Below are 18,469 nucleotides of genomic sequence, written 5' to 3' on the forward strand. Positions count from 1 at the left end.
TAAGGAGTGCACAACCTAGATCCCTCGCATGTGCATGCAGTTCACAATAGGGTTGGTGCTCCTATGAGAATATAATGCCTGATGATCTGAGGTAGAGCTGAGGCAGTGATGCTAGTGCCTGGGAGCGGCTGCAAATAGATGAAGAAGGTTCGCTTGCCTGTAAGATGCTCACCTCCTGCTGTACGGCCCCCTAATAGGACGGTAGGGTTCATGGCCTGGGGGTTGGGGACCCCTGCTTCATATGACCCTGAAACAAGAACTGCTTGTGATTTCTGATGTCCCGGGAAATTACCCCCTGATACCAGATAATGCCTGTTCTTTGGAGACCCATCAGTAGGAGCTGGGGAGCTTGCATATCTGCCCCCTATAGACCTCACACTCAGCTCTTTCCCCTTGCTACTGGTGGTCAGGACCACCTCTCAGATGGAAGCGAAATAACCTTAAGGACTCTCCTTTTTAAGTTTTAGTATCTTTGGCTCATGCCTTCCCTAGGGCAGTGAGGGTGATAAACAGTTTTACTTTCAAAGACTGTCCTCTCCCATTGATGTCAGGTCACAGACATAGGAGGTGGTGCTGTCAACAAGCTGCTGCAACTAAGGGCAACTGTGGAGAATCCAAGAAGTTACCTGTTTGTTTTCAACCTTTTCTACTCCCATTCCCCCTGCATACACCTACTTCCAAGACTCGGTGATCCAACATTTTTTGGTGTTCCCTCCAGGCTTGCAGTGTATGGTTATGTAGGTCGCACACTGCACGTAAGCCCTGTTTCTAAAGGGACATGATTCACATCATAGATATAGTAGAGCTGTAGATTTATTATGACAATGTTCCAGAAGGGCAATAAATTGTCTTGAGGAAAGGAATGAGACATAGGGTATACGAGCTAACCCAACTCAGCCTTTCTGAATACATTATGCCCTGTACCTTTAAAAGTGCTTGAACCCTCTAGCCTGTCTGGTCAACTTGGTCCCTCACCCTTCAAGGTCCAGTGAAGACACCACTTCCCTGGTGAGGCCATCTCAACTAGGCATGGCACATTTCCCTGAGCCTCAGAACTCTTGGCACACACCTCTATTTTCCCACCTCATGAATGATGTTGTCTCTTTCCTCTGCTCAGCTGAACAATCATATTCACCTTGCAATCTGGCCCCTTGCCGAGCACAGCACTTAGTATTTGCTCAATAAAAATTTGCTGAAGAGAGAATATTGAACCTGTAATGCTAATTGTCCTACCAAGAAATACTCATCAACAAAAACCGTTTCTGGCATGTCATTTAGTCTGAAATTTTAGCCTTACATCAGGCTAACCCATTGGAGCCATGTGCAGGGAGAATACAGTTCCCCAGGCTCTGAATCCCTTTACCAGTGTTTGGCTCATACCTTGACTGGTGCTGAGTGACAGTGTAAGAAACAGCCATGTACTATTTCTGCTGTGTTTGTGGCATGGCTTCCTAAGATGGCATTATTATATCTCACAAGTCTGCTGCCTGAGGTCCATGAAAAAAAGTTCTGTGATCTTTATGTCAGGAGCATTTTGCTGCTTTTGACTATGGTGGTGTTTTTTACTTTGCAAAGTGAGTTATTTAATTACTAGGAAGCTCAGAAACAAATCTATGACTCACTTTCTATGATATGCACTCACTTTGCATTGCTGCGAACTAACTTTCTCCCATCTTCTCTGGAATATGATTCGTCTGTTCTAAATGACCTTTTTGTATTGTGGTGAAACATTTTGGGAATGAGGCAGGTGGCAGCACCTGCCCTGGGCACACAACCATCATGTGCAGAAATGGGTCTGGAACCCAGGTGTTCTGACTTCATCAGGCAAAAAATGAAAAGAAACCGAATGGAAAGGAGGTGAATGCTTCTGGGTTAGCGTCTAGGGTTTCCTAGGGATGATGAAGCACTGCCAAAGACCCATATCCCTCACTTCAGATCCAAAGGGGGCCCTGGAATCTCTGGGAAGGCCGAGGTGAACAGAGCACTTAGGACTATCAAACAGGCTAGAGGCCCTAAGGCAGGCCTCACTCGTTTTTACATAACACTAGTGCCTCTGTAGTGCCTATCTAGCACATGGTAGGTGTGTAGCAAACAACCGTTACCAAATAAGCCACATTTGGGTTTCACTATTCCTAGGCCTGGGGTGCCCCAACCATTGCCTGACCCTTCACTTATATTAGGTCTGAAAGTGAGGACCATGTGTCCTAGAGGGCAGTACTGGTGTTGCCAGGACAAAATAATAATCGCTGCCTATATGGTGAAGTTAGGGCCAAACATGTTGTTTCCAGATACTTCTTGGCTCTAAGGGAAGTCTTTTTAGATAACTTTAATCCTGAGACTGAGGGACAAGTATTGCCTACTTGGTGCTGGGAAGATGCCCCAGGAGGGTGGTGGATGCCAGAGAACCAGGCTGTCCCAAGCTTCGGTCTCAGTGGGTTGGCCTGTGGCTAGCGGTCTGTGGGTTCTGCAGGACCTATCTAGCCCCTTCCTTCTCGCCTGCAGCTGTCGAAGATGCACTGGACACCGGAACACGCCCAGCCCCTCAACCAGTGGCCAGAGCAGCACCTGGACGTCTCCTCTACCACCCCATCGCCAGCTCACAAGTTGGAGCTGCCCCCTGGGGGTCGCCAGCGCTGCCACTATGCTTGGGCACACGACGACATCTCTGCCCTCACTGCCTCCAACCTCCTCAAGCGCTATGCAGAGAAGTACTCAGGGGTCTTGGACTCGCCCTACGAGCGCCCCACCCTGGGCGGCTACGGCGATGCCTCCTTCCTCAACGGTGCCAAGGGGGACTCCGAGCCCTGGCCAGGGCCAGAGCCACACTACCCCTTGGCCTCACTCCACGAAGGCCTCCCGGGGACCAAGTCAGGCAGTGGGGGCAGCTCCGGCGGCCTCGGGGGCTCCCCAGTTTTAGCCGGGAACCTACCTGAACCCCTCTATGCCGGCAATGCGTGCGGGGGCCCGTCGGCGGCATCCGAATACGCGGCGAGCTACGGCGGCGGGTACCTGGCCCCCGGTTACTGTGCGCAGACTGGCACCGCGCTGCCTCCGCCGCCCCCTGCCACGTTGCTGCAAGCTCCACCTCCGCCGGGCTATGGCCCCTCAGGGTCTCTGTACAACTACCCCGCAGGGGGCTACGCCGCACAGCCCGGCTACGGGACTCTGCCACCGCCTCCGGCCCCGCCACCGACCTCCTACTTGCCCTCCGGCCTCGCGGCGCCCACGCCTCTGCCTGCGCCCGCCCCGCCCCGGCCCGCGCCCAGCTCCTACAGTTTCCAGGCTGCCGCTCCTGGCGTGGAGGCCGGGGTGTCGCTGAAGCGCAAGGCCACCGACGAGGGTGCAGAAGGCCGTTACCGCAAGTATGTCTACCAGCCTGCCAAGGCTCCGGCGGCCGACGGCGCATCCTACGGCTCCGTGGACAATGGCGAGTGTCGAGGCAACGGGTTCCGAGCGAAGCCGCCGGGAGCTGCGGAGGAGGCATCTGGCAAGTACGCAGGGGGCGTCCCCCTCAAGGTCCTGGGCTCCCCGGTCTACGGTCCACAACTTGAGCCCTTTGAAAAGTTCCCAGAGCGTGCCCCGGCGCCGGCTCCCCGCGGGGGCTTCGCCGTGCCGTCGGGGGGACCTCCCAAAGGTGTGGACCCGGGAGCCCTGGAGCTGGTGACGAGCAAGATGCTGGACTGCGGGCCCCCGGTGCAGTGGGCAGACGTGGCAGGCCAGGGCCCGCTTAAGGCAGCCCTGGAGGAGGAGCTGGTGTGGCCCCTGCTGAGGCCGCCCGCCTACCCGGGCAGCCCGCGTCCGCCGCGGACCGTGCTGTTCTTCGGGCCGCGTGGCACCGGCAAGGCGCTGCTGGGCCGCTGCCTAGCCACGCAGCTGGGCGCTACGCTGCTGCGCCTGCGCGGATCCACACTGGCGGCGCCTGGCGCGGCGGAGGGCGCACGCCTCCTTCAGGCCGCCTTCGCGGCTGCGCGCTGCCGCCCGCCCGCGGTGCTCCTCATCAGCGAGCTGGACGCGCTGCTATCCGCGCCGGACGCCGCTGCCGCGGGCGCGCTGCAGGCACCTCTTCTGGCTTGCCTGGACGGCGGCTGCGGTGCGGCAGCCGATGGCGTGCTGGTCGTGGGCACCACCTCGCGGCCCGCAGCTCTAGACGAGGCCACTCGTCGGCGCTTCGCTCTCCGCTTCTATGTGGCGCTGCCCGACGGCCCGGCCCGCGGACAGATTCTACAACGGGTGCTGGCTCAGCACGGCTGCGTGCTGAGCGAGCGGGAGCTGTCGGCCCTGGTGCAGGGCACCCAGGGCTTCTCTGGGGGCGAGCTGGGGCAGCTCTGCCGGCAGGCAGCGGCCGGAGCGGGCCTCCCGGGGCTGCAGTGCCCCCTCTCCTACAAGGACTTGGAGGCGGCGCTGGTCAAAGTGGGCCCCAGGGCCTCCCCCAAGGACCTGGACTCGTACGTGGAATGGGACAAAATGTATGGCTTCGGACACTGACGGCGCGCAGGGGAGGCCGCGGGAGCCCCCTACCCCTGCCCCCGTCCTCTCCTTTTGGGAGGATGTCTTTAACTCACCGGGCTGGGAGGGTGCCGAGTGATGAATGTGCAGTGGGAGAGGGGAGGGGACTGCCGGTGACTTTTTTTCGTGGGAAGGAAAATGCTTCTGCTAGGCAGATAGATGCCATATGCGCTATGTACTCAGGTTTTTCCTATTTATTGTGGACGGGAAGCTCGCCAGCTCCGCTCCGCGGACGGGCCGACCCGGGATGGGCTGGTACCCGGGGCCTAAGGCACTCCTGCTTCTCTCGCCGCAATCCTTTGTCTCCTCGCTTTCTGAATGGCTCCCTCCTCCTCATCCACTCTTCCCTCTTTCTCTGCATTTAGTTTTCCTTGTCGTTTTGTCACTGCTCCCCTCCATGCAGGCCCTGTTTCTCTTGCTTCTCCCTCCATCTCTCCATCTGTCATCCTCTGTGCTTCTTGTCTCCATCCCTTGCTCTCCAGCCTCTCTGTGTCTCTTGGTCCCTCTCTCCTTCTCTCCCTGTCATTCAAAGACTGCAGTGTCCCTTTGCAGGAGATCTGGAGGTCCAGGGGCTGAGGAGGCAGGGGGCAGGGGGCAGGGAATTCTCTCCCATCCCATTACACCTCACTCAGCTGAATCCTTGGGTCTTTGGGGGAGGGGTGGGTGGGGGCATCCCGCAAAAAGAAAAAAAGAAAAAAAAAGAACACCCAAAGAAGGGTTTTTTGTTATTGTTGTTTGTTTTTGAGGAGGAAATCCCAGAAATGTAGCTTGTTTAATATTTAGGCCTCTTATTTTTATGAGATGTGTAGGACTTGGCTGTTTTTATTTTGACAACTCAGGAAGAAACTAACCTCAGAAAGAATGTTAGACTTTGGCTACTCTCTTGTGTGTTCCCCATCCACCACCCTTAGCCTCAGGGGAGCGAACTCTCAGAAGACTCAGAAAGTGATACTTTGAGGAAGGGGAGAGGAGGACCCAGAGCCACATGTAGATCCCTGTTCTTCCTGGGACAGAAGCGGAATGTATTTGTAGGACTTCCTCCCCACATCCAAGGTTGTAGGCAGAGGTGTGGGCGATTTGAGAGCAGGTAGGTCTTGCTGCTCTCCCCACTGGGCCCCACTCTCAGCTTAGTATTTTCTATGAATGATTAACCAGACTTGGAATACCCTTGCCTACTTTCCGCCCCAGACTCAGAAAGTCTAAGAGGGCCCAAATGGGAAGATGACCTAGGCAGAAAGTCTCCAGAGAGGTCATCTCACCTGGCCCTTGTCCAGGCAGGTATCTTATAACTTAGGCTAAGAGGATTCCCTTGGGAGGGAAGACAGTCTGCCGTCCACAAGTCTGGTGGGCACAAAACTGATTACAGACTCAGCTTTTCTTGTCTGCTGGGAGGCTCTGAGGTGGGGTGAGCATCCTTCACAGGAGAAGGTTCTGTGGGAAGTATGCCTCTCCCATTCTCATAGGGTTCTAGGTCTGGAGCTGCAGGGGCTGCAAGAGGGCGAAGGAGATAGGTAAACTTTTCCCCTGACGTTGGGTTTATTTTCATTCCTACCCACACTTTCCACTAGAAATCCAGGCTTAGTCGACCTTCCGAGAACCATATTCCTCACTTTCTCACCAGCTTCCCATGATGGGGCTTCAGCAGTTTGCTCCCTTCCCCCAGGGAGCCCATTTCATAATTCTGACCTTTGGTCCAAAGTTGGGAGGAACAAACCCATACCCCTACCTCTTCTCCCTCCCCCACAGCCTCTCTTCCTGTTCCCTGCCTACCCTTACAGCTTCTAAAGTCTCAGTACCACCTCCCACTCCCAGCTGGGACGGTGTCCACAGGGAACATTTCAGGTGCCAAGGTGCTGAGGGCCTGTACTGGCCTAGCAGTGTTAACAGAAAAGCTGCTCTGTGTTTTCCCCCTTTTTTACCCCTGGTCTTTTTCTGGCCCTCCTCTCCTTGGAGCTGGCTGATTGCAGGACTTTGGTGCCTCAGAAGCAGTGGGGTGGGCCACAGGGTCTTGGCAGTAAAAGGCCCTAGGATGGAGCAAGGAGTGAGGAGGTTCTCTCAGGTGTGTATATGGGGTGGGGGGAGGGCGTCAGGGAAGTGGGGTTGGGATTCCTTCCCTTTAAGAGGCAGGCAGCTCTGGGGGTGGGGGGAGCTCACTGAATGAGACCCAGGGCCCCCACCTCCTCTACTGGCCTTGGGGAACTTTGCACAAGGAGACATCCCCCAGTCTACTAGCACCTACCTCATGGGCGCTGGGGCAGGTGGGGGAAGGGCAGGTCCAGCTCTGGCAATGTTGGGGGGAGCATACCAAAGAATCCAGGGGCAGGGGTTGAAGGGCAAAATGGCCTTCTCCTTCCTCTACCCAGATTGGGGTTGGGGTCCTCTCCTCCAACTGAAACCATTTCTACCTCATTTTGCTGTGTGTTGTACATGGAAGTATTTATCTCCTGTCTGATGATGCTCTGCAGTTGTGGTCTGTCTACCTCAGAAGAGACTGTATTTTAAAAGAAAGTATTACACAGTATTAAAGCAATGACATGTGGTTTCCAGAAGATTTCTTGGGGGTAGCAGGACGTGGAGAGCCCTGTGGAGAATGGGCATCCAGGTCTGTTGGTGCCATTGGTGTGATTCTGTGGCTGTTTCTATTCCTGGAGCAAAACATTATGGAACCCATTATTCACTCTGGCACAGGAGGTGCCCACCAGGTTCTGAACACCGAAGCTACCAGGTGAAAAGCCACACCCTCAGGCTCTGAAATGCCTCTGGATAGGGAAGGTCCTCATTCAATTCTGAGCCCACAATACAGAGTGGGGAAAGCTCAAAAATGGATCATTTGAAAGTAAAACTGGATAAAGCTGCTACTTGAGGAGGGGCCACATCAAAATTTTTATATTCCTACATCTGGCATAATATTTGGTACATGGAAGATACTGATTAAAAAATGTTGAATAAATCCTCCAATTAATTTCTGGATAAATATCCTGATAGAGGATGTACAGTCTATCTCAAGAATGTCCTGGAACGATCCCAACTCATAATGGTAGTGGCGAGGTGTCAGAAAAGCTTCCTAAGCAGGTGGGGGGGATTCAGTCCAATGAAGCTATGGAGGCTGGCAGCTGTATCATACTTGTGATTGGTTACTAGAGCATAAAGGGAGGGCAAGAGGAGGGGAAAGTGAGGCTGGAGGAATCATTGGGACCAAACCACTGCACATGAGGACCTTGCATGCCGTGTGAAGACCTGAGGCTCCATGATGGTGAAGCCCGTGTGCGTGTGTGTGTGTGTGTGTGTGTGTGTGTGTGTGTGTGTAGGGGGGGACTGATTTGCAAGTTAAGAATTTATACACCAATTCAGGAAATCTTTATTGACTACTTATGCATTAGTTGCTATGGGGACAATAGATAGACCTTACAGTCTAATGGGGGAGAGAATAAAAAGGCAGAGGGGCAGTGTGTTGTGAGAATAAAATGGACCAGTACCTAATGGAATCAGGGAGGGCTTCCCTTAAGGTACCTGTCAGCTGAGGAGTGACCCAAGCAGAACACAGTGTATAGTCCAAGATCCAAAGGAGAGCCAGAGCCAAGCTTGCTTGGGGAATGGAAACAAGTTTAGTGAGTAGGGCCCTAGCGTGTGTGGCAGTGGGTGGGGACTGGAGCTTACTTTACCCAGACCAGAGGGTGACCAGTTTGGGATGCCTGTGTGGGAGGGTGAGAATTAGAGTCTATAAATATTTAGCATTTAGCAGGTAAGAGAATTTAGGTATTGATTGGATATTGGGGATAATGGAGAGCTTGGGGTCTAGGGGTTCTCGTGGAGAATGAGGGGTAGTAAATGGGTTAGATGCTGGAAACTTACTGACTTTGGGACTTTAGTAGGACAGACAGGCCACCAGCCCCTCCTGGTCTTAGGGGCCTGAGTCTCTCCCATTCTCGGGTATTGGGAAGGTCTCTCACTCTAATTCTTCCGTTTTGTGAGACTTTTCCTCTTAATTCCTAGTTTCTGGGTGTTGGGAGATGCTTCTCCGGCCCAGTCGCATGTGTCCAGGCCAACCTCCTGGTCGCTGGGTGCCAGGACCTCCTTGTCCCAATGGCTGAGTGTGGGAAGCCCTCTTCCCCTCCCATCACCCATGGATCTTAGCGCCCCTCCCCCACCCATGGGCATTCGGAGCTCCTCCACCACAGTCGCAGTCTCCGTCACCACCATCACCGCCAGACGATGGCGGCGTGGGCTGCTGCCAGGGCCCTGGCCCTGGGGCTGGGGCTCTGGGGCTGGGTGCTGGCTCCTGCGGTGGCAGTGGACGCCATGGGCCCTCACGCAGCCGTCCGTCTGGCCGAGCTGTTGACCCCAGAGGAGTGCAGCCACTTCCAGTCGCTCCTGAAGGCACCAGAACCGGATGTCGATGCCGAGCTGGCCAGGCTCTCTGAGGACCGGCTGGCCCGGGCAGAGCCGCCGGAGCCCATGTCGGGGTCGCTGGGCCGGCGGTTGCCGCGGGAGGCAGCGAACCCAGCGGCTGACCCTGCGGAGGTGTCCGACGGCTGCCGGGAGGGGCTGGCGGCCTGGCTGACAGCCAAGGCCCTGACCCTGCCCTGGGACCGCATGGCCCGAGCCCTGCGGCGCAGCGGCCGCCCCGACGTAGCCCGGGAGCTGGGCAAGAACCTCCACCAGCAGGCGACGCTGCAGCTGCGCAAGTTTGGGCATCACTACCTGCCGCCCAGCGCCGCTGGCGCCGCGGCGCCGCCGGCCCCCGCCCCCGCGCCCGCGCCCGCGCCCGCGCCCGCCCCGCGCCCCCGCCGTGCCTCGGGCCTTGAGCCCAACTGGGATGAGCTGGAGCTGATCGTGGAGCGACTGCCTCAGGCGCCATACGAGCGGAGTCCCGCTGGCTGGGCCAAGCCGCTGGCGCTAGGCTTCCTCACCGGCTTTTTGGGGGCGCTGGGCGCCGGGGCGCTGTTCATCCTGCTCACCCTATGGATCACAGGCGGCGACAGCGATGGGGCGCGGCCTGGCACTTCTGGCCTACCCTCTACTGCCCAGCTCAGGCCCGTCGAGGCGCATGCCTGGTGGGAGGCAAAGCCGCTCTTGACAGAAGAATAGCTCCCTTTGCTGGGGGCTTGGGCCCACTCGGCCTGGGCTGCAGGTGGGCCAGATACCCTCTTGCCTCAGTGTGCCCCAGGTTGTAAAGTGGGGGCACAATCCTGGTAGATTGCTGCCTTTGACCTATTATAAAAGTTATGAAACACGCAAAGGACAAAGCGATCTGTTTATTCGTTCTTTGGAAATGACGAACATAGCCAGGGGTGCTGTCACTAGCAGAGGAAGGGTGGGTGCCATTTTTTTCTTGGGTGGCGGGGGCGGGGGGGAGGCAAGGTAGGAGGCAGGCCCTCCCAATTCTTGACAGCTTTAGTTCTTTATTTCGAAATTATTCTTCCACTAGGAGCTATCATTTATTGAGCACTGCATGCCAGGCCCTATGCTAAGTAGTTACGTACATTATTTGATACAAATTTCAAAAATCGGGAAGATATTCTGTTACATATAAGGAAACTCTGGTGGCATAGTCAGGCTTTTGAACCTAGAGCCACCTGAGCTGAAAGTGAGTTCCAGAGGAAATGATCTGTGAGCAGTAATGGAGCTTGGGAAGCATAATGGAGGTTAGAACCAGAGAGGCGCTTCTGTTTACTTCCAGGGGCTCCTAGAGTGTTTAGGAGGCCGCATAGCTACAGGTGTGCCCCCTTCCTGGGGCTACCCCCTCCAACCTTCTCTTCCCACTCTGGCAAGGCCTCCTAAAGGTCTATGTAGAGCCTCAAACCTTTTTCACCCAGCTGAGTGGCTGGGATACTGCCAGCCCATCTGAGGACCTGAGCTGAACCTCACACAAACTGCTCAGACTATGTCCCTTGCCAGAGGACAGCTGTGGGGTCCTGCTGGGTGGGAGCATTTGACTCCCTATATACTGGGCTGAGGGGCTTTGGTGTGAGAGCAATGACAGAATGACAAGCCAGTCGAAGAGGAGAGTTGAAAACAAGATTGACATAACCCTTTATTGCAAATTCTAAAGTAAAAAGATGTACAGTACAAAGTAAAATTGAAATTTCAGACTATAAACTTCCAATCCACTTATACATTCTCATTTCTCAAGCATTTCTGCCATTTCCGTATAAACGGAACAGGGAACAAGTCGAGGGGGTGAGGGAAGGAGATACAGCAAGGGATAAAAATTAAGTGTCTAGAATAATCACAAATCCCAGAAGCAAGTGAAAGGAAAGACGTTTTCTCGACCTGCTGTCCTGGTGATGAGAAGCGGGGGGGTGGTTGGAGCAGTGCAGTTTTAAATGGCTCTCAGAATAGCAGCATTTATGGTACCATTTCATCTTCCTTAAGTCCAAGTAATACTTTGCCCTTCCCTAGTGCCTTTGCCTCTGTTTCTCAAAACACTTTACAAAACATTTAGTTAAAGCCTCACAACACCCCTGTGAGGTAGGTCAGTATTATTATCCCCATTTTACAGATGGGGAAACTGAGGCACAGAGAGGTTAAGTGACTTGCCCAAGGCCACACAGCGAGCCAGCGGTCGAGCTGGGAATGGAACACAGGAGTTCTGTCCCTTTTCTGGAACCGCTGGACCCCGCTCCCCTTTACCTATATACATTCTTCACACATACACACACACCACATGTGCACACCCACCCACCCCACCCCACTTAGCCTCTATGTACAGCAAACAGAAGTGGGGGGCAGGGGTAGGGGGTGTCCCAGGAGCATTTTAATGGAGGAAATCGTAATAATCTTTAAAAGGGAATCCAAGAAAGCATAGAGCTAAGCCACGATGCAGACTCTGTGCCAACCTTGGGCCCCTCCCAACCCAGACTTCCTCTTCTCTCCTGATGTCCCCCTGGCTGACTAGTTGCAGCCAATTCTTTAGGGGGTGGGGGTACCTGAAAATGAACGAAGCTTTTTGCAAAACTTTGGGCAACATCTGAGAAAAAATGAGGCATCATTACAGAAGATGCCTAGGACTCAAGTCACAAAGTCATAACCCATGGCAATCTCACCTCCACAGCAGACCTGGAGGCAGGCTGGGGGCTGGGGGAGGATGGGGACTGACCTACCAGCCATCTCTCTCCAGAGTGGAGCTACTGGAGCGGACTAGAGTGGGCACTTCAGAATCCTCCTGAGAGTGTTCCTGGACCAGGAGACATGGCCTAGAGAGGGATGTCCCCAAAGTGCAGCAGGGTGAGGGATGCCCCTCTCCCCCGCACAAGTGTGAACAAGACCAGCCTTAGTCTGCTGGTTTATTTGTGGGGTAATGGAGGGCAGTGCCCAGCATTAGCTAGCAGAGTGGAGGCTGTTGGGCATCGTGCTCGCCCGAGCTTTGGAGCATTGGGATAAGTTTTTTCTTCATGTACTGGTGAAAAAGGCAGAAGGCCAGCCCAGCTGGGTTGACTGACATTGTCTCTGGGGGCTCTGCCAGGTGAACTGGTGAGGAAAGGGTTTCATAGTCTTTTAAGCACCAGCCTAATAGGGGAGTAATGTCACATGCAACAGGTGAATGGGGATGGGTAGGGGAAGGGGGAGGGTCAGGACCTTGCTTTTCTCTCCAATCTCTACGTCTCAGCCAGAACTTTGCCAGAGACCCTTTGATTACTCTTCCTTCCATTCTCCTCCTTTCCCCAAATGTGCTAAGGTCCCAACTCCCAGACCTCTCCCAGGACTCAAGAACTGGTATCAAGCAACAAACACACACCAAGACAGGCTTCCCTTGTACAGTAAAAAGGGTCATTTTTATTTTGTTTCCTTTTTGGCTTATAGTAGTGATTTACTTTTTATCACGTCTCGTTTAGAGCAGTGTTTGGCCTCCATGCATTCACTAATACACTAATCTTCACTATTGGTCTTTTACAAGTTTACATTGGTTGCGGCGAAAAATAAAAGAACTCTGGGCACTGTCGTTCCAGGGGCTTTGACTGGGAATTTCTGTTTATCTCTCCCCTGTCAACTTCTGGTGCCAAAAGAGGCTCATTTAGAAAGAAGTGGGAGTAGGTCACGCTGACTCAGGAAGTTCTCCCTACTCTTGCCCTCTGCTTTAAATGCTGGAGTCTCCTCATCCTAAGCAACCAGGAGGTTAAGGAAAGAGGGGAAAGTGTTTTCACACAAGCCAGCAACCGTGTCAGCTGCTGCTCAGTGGCTTTGGCTCTGCATTTTACATTAACAGCATCACATGTCTTTTTGCTTTTTGTCCTTTTTTTAAAGGTGGATTGTGGAGTATAAATACTGCACCAAGGACCTGGCTACAAAAAATAAATATTTATATTATATTTATATATCTATATATATATATGTGCAGTGATACTGTGGCTGCTGCTGCTTTTTGATTGGCTTCGTTAATATTTGGCAAAGCGTTGCCACTTACCCACTCAGTGAAGATGTACAAAAACGTCATCACTGATTCTTTCAGTTCAATGCCTGTTAACTGCGGGTGTAAACTGCTGGTGATGGTGTCATTGACTACCAAAGAAGTGTGGAGCAGGGCGGGTGAGTGAGAGAGTGAGCGAGTGAGTGAGCAGGTGGAGGGATGGCGGGGAGGGAAAAGAAGGTGGGAAAAGTTAAAAAGAAAAAGTGAAACTTCAGATAGAGTGGAGGTGGCTTCTTCCCTATGAAGCTGGCTGATGGGTGTCAGACACCAAGGCCCATGTGTGTGTGTGACTGAGGAGATAGCCTGCTGGGCTGGGATCAGAGTCTGGGGGAGGAAAAAGGTCAGATCTCAGAAAAACCTCATTAATATTCTCTAGTAGCTTAATGACATCACTAGCATGAGCACTTGGGGTACCGAGTGGGATCTTGTAGCTCCGTTGCCCATCTCAAGACCTAAGAACAATTATGAAGGTTAGCCAGATCTTGCATAGAAGTGGTTAGAATTTATTGCACATTGGAACAAAAATATATATATTTTTTGTTGTTTTGGAAAAGATCATTAGCGATAAAAAATTTTTTGTCTGTCTGTCTGGTTTGGGGATGTACACTGGCTGACAGCAGCTAAGTTCTAAGAAGAAAGAAAAGTATAAAAAATAAAAATAAACATGACAATGGCATAAGCCAGAAGCCATTTCCTATTTAATAAGTTAATAATTTGTATTTACAAAAAGGCATGCCAATAAAATAAAATGATATATTACAGTATTTATAATTCTCTTAAAAAGAATAACCACGTGTCAGCTCCTGTTTTGTGCTGTTTACGATGTAGCCTGTACATGTTACTATACATTCATCCTAGCAGTTAGCAGGGTCACTGAAAGAAATGCCTTCCCAACCCGGTGTCGGGTGTAGTACAAAAGTTCTATGGGTGATGCCGCAGAGGCAGGCTTACAAGAGCTGGATAGCTTCTAATGGTCCAACAAGATAGAAAGCTCTGCTTACTGACTTGTGGTTTGTTCTACGCAAAACTAGTCAGGTGGACAGTGAAAATACATCCAAAGTGCTTCTACTGCAAGGCAATTGGTGTGTCTGATTATTGGTTTTTCCCCCTCTACTATATGGTTCAGGAAGAATTTATTTTGATTTGGTTCACATGCTAAAGTCTCTCCTATACTTTGTATAGACTTCCTGACACATTCAACTGCAGCATCTTGGCTTTAAAATCTAGTCATCAGATGAGAAACCCCTGGACTAAAAACTGTCTTCCCTAAAGCAGGAGATGGAATGGAAGATATGACGCTCCCCCCAAAGCCACCCTCCAAAGACAATGGGCAGGTTGCTAAGCAGAGAGCGAAGCTGGCTGAAAGGGAATGCGCTGGGGGAAGCTGGAACATCTTAAGAATTAATACTAAGTCACTTTCTCATGAGAACCAGTGCAATAAAGAAACCGAGTGGGTTTGGTTGAGGCGGCTCCATCTCTATCTCAGGTCCCACCACTGACGATTTATTCTAATAATAAATGAAAGAAACCACAGCCATAGCCCCAGTGCTGCTGCCCTCACCCACCTCTGTGGGTAAGGGAAGCCCTGCTTGGTGGACAAATGTGATGGAGGCAAGAGGAATCATGCAGTGTGTGAGCTTGTGACAACCCCTCTGTAGCAGAGTGAGGCCTGTTCAGAATATCTGAACCCCTCTCCACGTGGACCCAAGCCCAAAGAAAGCCACAATGCAGAAAGACATGATACTAAATGAAGTGAGCACCCCTTTACCCCCAACGAAAGGTTGTTTTAAGTTCCCCAAATTACCCCCTAGAGATAACATGCTACTTTGAATAGCACTTTTATCTCTACCCCAAATAAGTGTCAGTTCTCCATTATGAAGGCTAAACAATCATAAATATTGCAAAATACAAATGAACTTTTTTTTCGATTTTTGTTTTTAGCCCTAGGATTTGGTTTTACAGTGACATTAATACAAGCCATTTGAGATCAAAGTTTCCCCACGTACGGGACACAGAGCAGCATTAAATAGTTCATCTTTCGAAATGTGCAACAATGGCTGTATGTTAGAGATGTCTGTTAAACATATACACACAACGGATCCATCTGCTTGTTGGATTGGGTTTTTTGTTGGTGGTGGTCAATTGGTTGGTTATGTTCCCCTACCCAGAAGGTGTATGAAAGACTTCTAAGAATTCATAAAGAATTGCAGTGGGTATGGAACTCTTACCATTTTTTTCCCCTCCAAATACAGTGAACGGTGCAGGGCTGGGTCCTATCCAAAGGCTGACCCAGTGCAGGGGACAGGATTAGTAGTGTCCTGTGGTGTATGGTTCTCATGCATGACTTCTGATCACGGCATGCCATCATGCAAATCATTTCTACGCATTGAACAAGCACAATGTTTGGAATCGGCCTGAGCAAGTCCTCCTCAGCCTGAAGAAACCTGATTGTTTTCCCCCACCCATCTCCAAACCACGTGAAGCCCATGTGGAGAAGATGCGGTTTATGTCAAAGAAACTGACAATTAAATGACATGGGCTAAATGTGAGTGTGTGTGTTTTTTCTTTTTGCTGCTTAGCTTAACTAATGTAAGAATGCAAATATAGTTTGCATGAACAAATAAACTTTTAAAGTGATGCTTTCTGCTTCTGAGAATCAACAAAATGAAAAAATAAAATCCATTTGGCTGCAACGGAAATATGCTGGTCCCGGCAGCCTCTCCTCTGTTTTTGTATCCTGTTAGTTTTGTCCTAAGTTGCATTGACTGATGTGGAACATGCAGTAACCACCTGCCCAAGCATTAGAAAATCTGTGAGTCCAGGGAGCAGGGTCCTTTGCCCTGGGCAGGTCACTGCTCAAGATGCAACTGTGTTACATGGTAAGCAGACTACGTTTGGTATAGATCTTCAGGGTAAAGTGTCTCCACAGCTGTTCTGCATTGATAATATTCAGGAAGTTTGTAAACAATCTTTCACTTGCAAGTTTTAAATTTGTACAATATTTAATTTTTACTTTCCTTTAACACTTGGATTCTCTGACCTCTTTTTGTCTTTTGGCTCTTTCCCTTCTTCCTTCCTCTGCCCGTTGCTGTTTTTCCTTCTCAGGTTTAGTTACACTGTCATAGGATGGGAGGGAGGCTGTAGACGGGGTGCTCTCCTTTTTCTCCCGGTGTGTGCCTCCATTCTCCAGCTTATTGGAAGTTGTCTTTTTGCAAATGAAGCCCCGCCTTGCTAAATGTCCCCGGTAGGCGCGCTGCAGGACCACTGCAGACACCTCTTCCTGTTTGCGCCGCAGTGTGGTCGTGATTGGCTCGTAAGACACTTTGGAAGGATTGGATGCCACGAACCGCTCCTCCATCTGCTGCCGAAGGATGTCCAACTCCCCGCTGTCTCCCAGGACCCGCTTGGTGAAGGCAAAAAGGATATCCAAGCAGTGGATGCGATCCCCGCTGACCATGGGCAGATCCATGGCAATGAGCTCAATGGTGTTGGGCTTGGGCACTCGGAGAGGATGCTCCAAGGCATCTGCAAAGTCTGCCAGCTTACAGTACTCGATGAACTGGGTGGCATCGGGGTCAAACTTCTCCCAGATCTCATAGAAGGTCTCAAAGTCATCCTCACTCAGAGGGTCTGCACTCTCCTCTGTGGCGACACTGAAGTTCTCCAAGATGATGGCAATGTACATGTTCACGACAATTAGAAAGGAGATGATGATGTAGCTTACGAAGAAGAAGATGCCCACTGAGGGGTTCCCACAGTCTCCCTTAAAGCCACTCCCTGGGTGTTCCTTTTCCAGACTGCAGTCAGGGGGGCGGTTTAGGATGGGCAGCAGCAGGCCATCCCACCCAGCTGAGGTTGTGATCTGAAACAGGCAGATCATGCTATTGCCAAATGTCTCAAAGTTGAACATGTCATCAATGCCAGCCTCGTGCTTCACATAAGCAAAATTGGACATCCCAAAGATAGAGAAGATGAACATGACCAGGAAGAGCAGAAGGCCGATGTTGAACAGAGCAGGCAAGGACATCATTAAGGCAAAGAGCAGGGTACGAATCCCTTTGGCGCCTTTGATCAGACGCAAAATGCGCCCAATACGGGCCAATCGGATGACTCGGAATAGGGTTGGGGAAACAAAGTATTTCTCAATTATATCGGCCAGGAACATTCCTAAGAAGAGGAATATAAGAAGATATGTTACTGCGATTGGAGAAGTTCTTTCTCTTTATTTATGTCACCTGGCATTATGAAACTCTTAACTTCAAAGGACTTTACAGAATGAGTGCCTTACTATTCAATCTGAACTCTCATGATAAAAAGAGAAACTCACATGTTTCAAACACATAGAAAAGCAGAGAAAACAAGACACCTATGCACTAACGCCCAGATTTAAGGGACGCCAGCATTTCACCAAATGTTTCCTCTCTTCAGCCCCAGAAGCAACCACAATCCTGAAGATGGTATCACTGCAGTGTCTTCATAATATTGCTATGTATGAACCCATAAATTATAGATAATTTCTTACTATGTTTAAAATATTATACTATGTCCATCTTTGTAGATCAATTTTTTTAGATCTCTAACTTGCTTTTGAGACTTAACATTATGTCTGTGAGACTGCTCTCTGGTGTTTAAATAACTTTAGATTTATTTCAGTGGTTGAATTTCATGACTAGGTCTTCATTTATCTGTTTTCCCACTAAAAGACAATTAGTTTTTTTCAGATTTGTGCATGCATCACTTTCCAAGGTGTTATAAATTCTTCTCCAAAATGCTATCAAATTCTCATATCCACAAAGAATGAACAAGAGGTCCTGGCCTACCCCAGGACTTCACAACCCTTTGGCTGTGATGTCTCAGTTATTCTGATAATGCTATCAGTTTCAAAGTATCTTCTTCCTGACTCTGAAAAGATGTCTTTGGTTTCTCACTGCCCTGTGTCCCTACTCAATGACTCTAGAAAACTATAGGGTCCTCTCAGGAGTGGCTTTTAACTCAGAGCTTCCAGGTTTTGTGTTTGAAGCCATCAACCAGAAACCAGTATCGGCAGATAAAAATGTCAAGGTGTTAGTAGGAAATAAAACTAGACAGTGAAAATGTACAAATGAGAGGGCTTTTTTTCTGTTTACATTCATCCAGGGGTCCGCCTCTGCCAGATCACTTGCCTTAAAACCAATAATGGGAACCCGGCGAGGGGCCACAGAAGGAAGAGGAGATGAAAAGGTTGGGAAATGATAGCTGAATGGAAGGCGATGACATGTTCTCTTCCTTCAGTGCCTTCTCTCGCTATTGAGGCCCTGACAAGACAGCGTGAGCTGCAACTGATATTAGGGATTGACTTTAAATAAGGAAATATCTTTCAACCATAAGGATTCATAAGTACCGGGGTGATGAACTTCAGAAGTCTATGGAATTCTCTTATTTGAAGGCTTTAAGCTAGGCAAGAATCTTAAGGAACTTTAAGAAAGGAACAAACAAGATGCAGTAAGTTCAAAGTAGGCCAGATAACCACTTGGAGCTTCTTCTGGAGCTAGAACTCCATGGGGTGTTTTGAGTTTT

At 50.7% G+C, this 18,469-nt stretch overlaps 3 protein-coding genes across 9 annotated transcripts in view; 2 read left to right on the forward strand and 1 right to left on the reverse strand.

The window, feature by feature from the left end:
• FIGNL2 (fidgetin like 2) overlaps positions 1-5,126 on the forward strand; it is a 46,246-nt gene extending 41,120 nt beyond the window's left edge. For all 3 annotated transcript variants that reach the window (XM_016142651.2, XM_016142649.2, XM_016142652.2), the window contains one exon: positions 2,503-5,126. In XM_016142651.2, the coding sequence (XP_015998137.1) occupies positions 2,503-4,485 (1,983 nt within the window). In that variant the 3' untranslated portion in view covers positions 4,486-5,126. The remainder of the gene's footprint in view (positions 1-2,502) is intronic.
• A 63-nt stretch (positions 5,127-5,189) lies between these two features.
• LOC118613651 (transmembrane and death domain protein 1-like) lies at positions 5,190-9,809 on the forward strand. Its single transcript, XM_036236495.1, has one exon. It carries the CDS (start codon positions 8,719-8,721, stop codon positions 9,592-9,594), a length of 876 nt encoding a protein of 291 aa, XP_036092388.1. The 5' UTR covers positions 5,190-8,718; the 3' UTR covers positions 9,595-9,809.
• Positions 9,810-13,395: 3,586 nt separating this feature from the next.
• SCN8A (sodium voltage-gated channel alpha subunit 8) overlaps positions 13,396-18,469 on the reverse strand; it is a 166,685-nt gene continuing 161,611 nt past the window's right edge. For 4 of the 5 annotated variants that reach the window (XM_036236494.1, XM_016142642.2, XM_016142648.2 and 1 more), the window contains one exon: positions 13,396-17,080. In XM_036236494.1, coding sequence (XP_036092387.1) covers positions 15,933-17,080 — 1,148 coding nt within the window. In that variant the 3' untranslated portion in view covers positions 13,396-15,932. The remainder of the gene's footprint in view (positions 17,081-18,469) is intronic. The other variant, XM_016142643.2, reaches the window with a different exon arrangement.

The sequence above is a fragment of the Rousettus aegyptiacus genome, unplaced genomic scaffold (genome assembly GCF_014176215.1).
Source record: "Rousettus aegyptiacus isolate mRouAeg1 unplaced genomic scaffold, mRouAeg1.p scaffold_m13_p_2, whole genome shotgun sequence".
NCBI lineage: Eukaryota > Metazoa > Chordata > Mammalia > Chiroptera > Pteropodidae > Rousettus > Rousettus aegyptiacus.